Source organism: Schistocerca piceifrons, chromosome 5 (genome assembly GCF_021461385.2).
Source record: "Schistocerca piceifrons isolate TAMUIC-IGC-003096 chromosome 5, iqSchPice1.1, whole genome shotgun sequence".
Lineage (NCBI taxonomy): Eukaryota > Metazoa > Arthropoda > Insecta > Orthoptera > Acrididae > Schistocerca > Schistocerca piceifrons.
The window spans coordinates 97,748,345-97,756,203 of NC_060142.1; the positions used below are offsets into that span (position 1 = coordinate 97,748,345).

The 7,859-nt window shown below is 43.8% G+C and overlaps 1 protein-coding gene across 1 annotated transcript; it reads right to left on the reverse strand.

Moving 5' to 3' along the window:
* Positions 1-1,445: 1,445 nt before the first annotated feature.
* On the reverse strand, positions 1,446-1,985 carry LOC124798762 (valine-rich protein-like). The gene has a single exon (XM_047262291.1). It carries the CDS (start codon positions 1,983-1,985, stop codon positions 1,446-1,448), a length of 540 nt encoding a protein of 179 aa, XP_047118247.1.
* Positions 1,986-7,859: the final 5,874 nt, after the last annotated feature.

Genomic DNA, 7,859 nt, shown 5'->3' on the forward strand with positions numbered 1-7,859 from the left:
GTCCATATAGCATTTATAGTACACTGTTGTAATCTAGTTCACAGTTTTTACGTGACTTGCAGTAATTGTAAATGTATTGAATGCGTTTTTTCATTAATGTGTTCGTTTCCCTGGCATTAAGTACGATTTGACATTTATTTTATAGCTCCTTCACTATGACGCTACAAGCTTACAAAGTATAATTTGCTAGGCCAAGATAATGTTATACTTCACTCATTAAATTTTTCTGTGCATTACATTTTCAGTCTGAGTAACTTTTCTTGTCCATATGTACTATCCCTTTTCGTGTTCCAGTATGTCAATAAAGTTTCACCGATAATATTTATGTTTAAATTGTGTGTGTTAGTTTAATATTGCGTCTGGATATTTTGTCTGGGTAGACCTCTGTATGTTTATCTATCTCCAACTCTGCTAGTATGTTCATTGTGAGTCCTTTCGGATTCTGTGTGGTATCTATAACGTAATTTCCATTTTTTCAGCTGTGTTCTGTTGATTTTTTAGATGTAAGGAGAAGCTAGACTTGTTAATGTCGCTGTTTCTGGTGCGATTTTTTTAATCTGATAGTAAAATAAAGTCGTGTTTGGCAGTTATAGAAATTATTGCGATTGTCATGTACTTACAATTAACCTGGAACAAATTTCAAACAAGAACAAGGACATTCATTCTGTTCGAGAAAAAGCATATTCAACTGGTCTTCTGTACTAATAACAACCTCGTAAGAAAACAACATTTAGGAAGGGCCGAAATCTCAGAATACACAAATCCGGGAATATACGAAATCACTTTTGACAATAGCAATAATTTCTGTATCACCCGTCATATTAAGGCGTGTACTGCGCATCTGCGGCCCATATCGAGCAAAAACTGCTAGCGAAAGTTTCATGAGACCATCCCGTATGTAAGTAGACAGAGTCAGTAGCTCTCTACAGTCAAACACTGTACCGTCTTTCCGACATTCTGGCAGGTCTCCGGGTCAACCTATGTTATTGCACTGATTCCATATCGAACGCACTAGCCATACTACAAACAATTCCATTAGTGCAGTAGGGTCACACAATGTCTGGTAGCAGTTATACAACGTCCACAGTGCTACAAATTAAGCAGTGTTACCTTTTAACGGGGTAGTTAATAGTTTGTGCAGTTACCTTAGTAGCCCATTGCTGTAGCAACTCGAAGATAAGCATTAACGAAGCAGGGATGGATGTGGAGGATGTGGGGTTATAAAGAACTGAACACAGTTATATGTTTTTGTATTAATTATTTTTATGCCGACTATTTATTTCGTCGTAACTGTGGAATGTAATCTGTACATTTGGACAACAGTTTCACGTGAAATTTTGAACCACAATAAATCAGCTGAGACGGCGTGCAGTCCCGCTGCTGGCATTATGCCGGGCTTCCTCCGCCGGAGAGTTACGAGGCAACATAGGTGCAGACGACGCACCCTACCCCACCACGGGCACCACGCGGCCGCGGCTGTGCCCAGCCGGGCGTACTCGCACCAAGTGCTGGTGGGGCACCATCCTGGTGGCACTGTGTACGTGCACTGGTTGGGGCACGCGCACCACTGATCCCACTGGCCTGTGCATGTACACTGGTTGGGTTACGCCCACCACTGCTGCCATTGGCTTGTGCACGTGCACTGCTTGGGGCACGTGCACCACTGTTCCCACTGGCTTGTGCACGTGCACTGCTTGGGGCACGCGCACCACTGTTCCCACTGGCTTGTGCACGTGCACTGCTTGGGGCATGCCCACAACTGTTCCCACTGGCCTGTGCACATGCACTGCCTTGGGCACGCCCACCACTGTTCCCACTGGCTTGTGCACATGCACTGCTTTGGGCACGCCCACCACTGTTCCCATTGGCTTGTGCACATGCACTGCTTTGGGCACGCCCACCACTGTTCCCACTGGCTTGTGCACGTGCACTGGTTTGGGCACGCGCACCACTGTTCCCACTGGCTTGTGCACGTGCATTTCCATTGCCCGGTGCATGTGTACTTTCGCTGGCGCGTGCACGTGCACTGGTGTCCGCAGAGCTGTGGAAGCAAATAGAGCTTTAAGGTTTCGGACCGTTTCACCAAATGAGTATTGCTAAATCGAGCTGAAGTTGTTGCAAAAGATGCGAGAGTTGAATCATGTCGTAGATCTGCAGGGTGTTTCACAATTCGTGTTAAAACTTGCTGTGGAGGGGTTCTAGTAGATCAATTTTTACATACGAACCAATGTCCGGAAACGCCATCCAACGACGCAGCAAAGCATAAACATTATAGGCGCCTGCACCTGTAAATGTGTATGTCCAGGGTGAACTCTAGAGACTGATCGATGAGGGGATATAGAGCAGAAAAGGTCCAAAGAACTTATGTCTCGAAATCCATGGCTTTAATACTAGTGAGTTTTCATTCAATCATACATTGTTACAGAGACAGCGGTCTATTACGTGCTACACCATGCAGCCCCATTCACAGTATGTGTTGAAAATGGTTTCCATGTGCCAACGCATGCGTGTAAGTGCTTTAGCATGTTCTGTCACACACGTTTACATGTTAGGCTGCACCCGAACAGTATCAAAGGCAACAGGACCACGCTGCTCCACTGTTTCCACACCTGCAACGGGGTCTGCATACATGATACTTCTGAGATGGCCCCATAACCAGAAATCACACGGCTTGAGATCCGTTGAACGACAGGCCATGCAACTGGACCCTCTCATCCAGTCCACCGACCACGGAAGACACAATTGAGATGAGTCCGGACGTAAACGGCGAAGCAGGCTGGAGCACCATCATTTACCAGCCACAGTACCCTTCAAATCATCAATGGCACTTCTTCCAGCAGTGGAGGAAATGTCACCCGCAAGGAGCTATCATAGTTCCGGCCTGTTAGGCGACGTGGAAGGAAGACTGGTCCTTAAGTTTGGGCACCAGTTATCTCGACCCACACATTCCGGCTTCCACCGCTGCTGATGATTCACTGTGAGTATACATTGGAGGTTCTGCACACTGTCCCACAGGTGACTACGAAAGTTCGGAACCGCGCTGCTGCGTCTGTCGCAGGTTCGGATCCTGCCTCGGGCATTGATATGTGTGATGTCCTTAGGTTAGTTAGGTTTAAGTAGTTCTAAGTCTAGGGGACTGATGACCTCTGATGTTAAGTCCCATACTGCTCAGAGCCATTTGAACCATTTGTAACGAAAGTTGATGATACTTCTCTGCACAAAGGCCACCTCATCTGTGAATAGGATGGATGACACAAATCCCAGGATCGTGATGCCTGGTGAAGAAACCAGTGACAAGACTGCTCTAGATGTGGAAAGTCTATCGCTAGTAGGCCTACACTCGCTGTAAGTGATAAGGTTAGTAACAATTGTCATGGAGAGTGTTCCACATAGTCGTCTGGCTTATCCTGTACTGGTGGGCAAACTGCATGGTACTGACACGGAGGTTTCCTTTCACAGTGTTAACCAGATTTTCCCCCAAGTCTGGTGTCCGAACATCTCGGTTACGTTCTTCGTGATTTCCTGCTTCCTGAAACGACCCTGTCTCAGGCAAACAACAAAACACTGTTGCAAACATTGAATGCTGCGGTTGTTTTCGGCTAGGACAGATCTCCTGATACAACCTTGCTGCCCGCCGCACGTTGCCATGAGCCTTTCCGTAAGTAAACACCATGTGGCAAGTTCTCGATTCGAATACTGAACCATTGTGTACAACGCTGTATCAAATCCACTACAAGGTGAGTCAGCAAGAGACGTGAATCGGAATCAATATTACCAATTACTTGGCAACAGTGGACGCTATGTCGTGACGTATGACGATCGTACCGCCCTCTGCGTACAGTAACGGTTGCTGCATGGTGCAGCGCGTATTACACCTCAGTATCCGTAACAAAGTATGACTGAGCAATGGCCTGTTGTATGGAAACCTTGCGTTTCCAGACATAAGTTCATTAGACCTTTTTTGTTCCGTATCCTGTCATCGATCAATCCCTAGAGTTTGTACACGGTGGGAAAAAATCACCCTATATACATGGCGATTCCGTGATGTTTCAGACTTACTAGGGTGATGGAGAAAGATAAATTTATCAATTTGATGTACGAGACCCGGTACCGGAAACGAACTAGTCGGACTTTATAAGCGAAAACCGTTCCGATAGCTCCGACAGTGGAATAGATGTACTGGTACCGTTATTACTAAAGTTGCAGGGCAGGCAGCTTTCAGAGGTAGTAGTGTGGACGAAAACAAAGAAAAAATGTCAGTAAACATGGGCTCCAAAATAAATATATGAGGAGCTATGAGCACTTGTTCAATAGAGATGTGTTTTACAGTATCGAAGACTCCCCGGTTTACTATACATTTTTTCTTTGTCTTCGTCCCTACTACTACCTCTGAAAGTTGCCTACACTACAGTCTTAGCAACAACAGTACCCACACATGTATTCCATTGTCGGAGATATCACAATGGCTTTCGCTGATAACTTCAGGCTCGTTCGTTTCAGGTAGAGGTAAATTTGCCTCAAATTGACACATTTATTGTTTTCCACCACCCTAGAATGTCTGTAACATCATCACGAAATCACCCGCCGCCTATACCATTGACGATCTGTTGTATCGTTGGATGACGTTTTCGGGCGGGTTACCATATACAACTTGATCCACTACGTGCCCTCTAGAATCTGCAGAAGATTGTAACATAATTGTAAAACACCCTATATATATATCAAACCTATTCCGAGAATGTAGAGCATCAACTGCAAGAAGGAAAGAACTTGAAAATAAGCTTGCTGCAGGAAAGTCCCAACAGAACATAAAAAGCTTTCCTAAATGTTACATCAAAAGTTTGTTACTTACCGTTGGGTTCTCAGCTTCCTAGGACGTTTCCAGGTGACAATTTTCAGTTCCAAAATCGGATAAAATATCCCTAGGGTGGATGGGAGTAGCTGAAAACTCCCATGTTATTGCATTAAAATTTGTTGAAGTTTGGAAAAACGCAAAGTAACCGCTTATTTATCATAATTTCTGACATTTTCTGCCAGTAACCTACAAAGGAGTGTACTTAGTAACCCAGTGAAAATGGAAAGCGTGTTTACGTCATGCTTGAACAAAAAATTAGCCCACGTAATAGGAAACGCGCTCAGAAAATCCTTTAGTCTCTGCAGACAACTATTCTCTTACCAGCTCTCTAGCCCACAGGAAGCTGTTAAAAGTTAATTTTGTGTGAGCAAAACAGTATTACTGAGTAACTGTGCGAAAGACATGATTCAACATTCGTTAGTTATGAGAAAGTACCGAGAACTTACAAATCCTTCAGAAATATAATTTTGCGTTTAAATTTTGTGGTCTTATAGGCAGAAATCTGTGAAATCAGTAAAATTTCAAATAAAAGTAGCATAATAACAAATCTTAGACAAAAAATAATGACAAATTTTAGTGATAAACGAATAGAAAAGTAAATATCATAAAATTGTTGATACATTATTTTCGGGAATTAACATTCAACAACCAGTGGAGCACAAATGCATTAAGTCAGAAATTTCTAAGGAATACAGTGTCGAATTGGAGATTTCAGTACACAGATTGTTCATTTAGGGTAAACTCAGGATTCTGGTTCAGACTGTACAAAAATTTCTATTTCGTCAAGTGAACGCCAAAATATCATGTGAATGATGACTGATGGTAAAATCATCCTCTCGACACAGATTAGTAGAGCGCATAATTCCAATGTGACATTTCGACAGCTCTGTCAGTTATACTTGTGTTATCTCTGTCAATGACTTAATGTAAAAGTCAAGACGTTGGTCAGCACAGTGAAAGGTTCTAATGTAATGAAACACAAACTGTGCGGTACGTTTTTGTGTCATTATGAAGTTTGACTGTGCTCTGGAATCCACATTAAATCTGTGGTCGTCTAGAAAGGGATGGGTAGGTCAGCTCAGAAGTTGGATGCAGGCAATGGCATGTCCTGCTAAACCGTACCAAGTAGACAAGAGTGACACTAAAACCAACCTTCAGGCTGAGAACACGTTTAGCCACAGAAATAAACTGTGAAAAAAAGGAAATAAAATCAGAAATTCAGAGAATGCAAAAGTGAAGGTAACATTGTAAACATTGGGACATTAGACAGAGATTAACAAAAGAAAAAAAAAATCATGACGCGCAACGTTATTCTTTTCTTTTCACAGACAGAAACCTAGGTCCCAGAATACTCAGAAAAAATGGTCAGAATGAAAATATCAGTAATTCTATTAAATCACACAAGGAAAACTCAGCAGTATTGAAAGACAAGTAACAACATGGCTGTAAAGGCTAGTAATTATCTTGATATGGTCGTGTAACAAAATCAGAATCAGGCGCTAAAGCTAAGTTCCAAGATAACTGTCACATAACAGTGCCGCTGCTCGTACATTTCTGTGATAACTAAAACCTACAAACAATATGTATGACACAAATGCATTTAGGGAAGTTTCTACCCCTGCAGGAAACGCGTTAAAACTACAATGTGTAAGCAATGGAATAATGAAATATACAACCCAAACGTATATGATGTAATACACGAGTAGATAAAAGCTCCAGACGGAATGACCATTCCATCTTTCAGGTGATACCACATGTATGTGCAAATGTAGTTACATGGTATTCCCGTCTTCGCTACATTACATTGGATAATAAGCAGAATTTCAAACCTAAGAAGTCCGGCATTGACAGAGTGTATATTTATTCGAATCAGCCAGTAGCCGATCTCCTGCTTTCCCCTCTCTTTGTCCAACTCCTCCATCCCCTCTCTCTATCCACCACCTTAAGCCCGGATTCCCTGTCCATCTCCACCTGCCCTTCTTTCTGCCTATCTCTTCCCGCCCCTCTCTCTGTCCATCTTCTCCTTCCCCTCTTTGTGCCCATCTGCTCCAACCCAATCTGTCCATTTGCTCTTTCCCCCTCATTTCTCCCACACTCTCTCTATCCATCTCCTCTTAACCCACACTCTGCCCATATACTCCTCACCTCCACGTTTTCCTTCTCCTCCACTACCCTCTTCCTGTCCATCCCCTCCTCCCCTCTCACACTTTTCATCTCCTCCCCACTCTCATTGTTTATCATCTCCTCCCTCTGTCTATCTTATCTTTCCTTTTTCTCTTCAGCTCCTCCTTTCCCCTCTCTACATCCATATCCTCGTCTTCCCTTCTCTGTCCATTTCCTTCACCCCGCTTTCAGTCCAAATGCTCCTCACCTCCTCAATTCAACTCCCCACCACCTCTACCTGTGAATGTCCTTCAACCTCACTCACTGTCCACCTCCTTCTCTCCTTCCCTCTGCTTATCCACTGCTGACCTTGTCTCCATCCTCCAGCTCTCCACTCTGTTATTGTATGTCTCTTCCTCCCCCATCTGCCCATCACCTCCTTCCCCCTCTATGCCCATCACTGGCTCGCTATTCTGTTTGTTCATCTCTTCCTCTTTCCTCTCTTGGTCCATCTCGACATCCTCATCTCTCTGTCCATGCCCTCCTCTCCCTATCTGTGTACATTTCCTACTCTTTCAGCCCGTCTCCTCCTCCCCTCTTCTCTAGCAACCTTACCACCAAAGCAAAACAAGGATAATGGAATGTAGTCCGATTACAACAAGTGATGCTAAGGCAATCAGATTAGGAAACGAGACACTAAAAGAAGTAGGTGAATTTCGTAATTTGGGCAGCAACATACCTGACCATGGCGAAGTAGGAAGGATACACACTGAAGACCCAAAGAAATGAGTACACCTGCCTAGTACATGTAGGGTCCCTGCATGCACGTAGAAGTGCTGCAGCATGACATGCCATGGACTCAACAAATGTGCGAAGCAGTGGAGGAGGGAACTGACACCAT

What these genes read in the sequence shown, in the direction of transcription:
- LOC124798762 (XM_047262291.1), bottom strand. Translation starts at nt 1,985, where the DNA reads ATGGAAATGCACGTGCACAAGCCAGTGGGAACAGTGGTGCGCGTGCCC.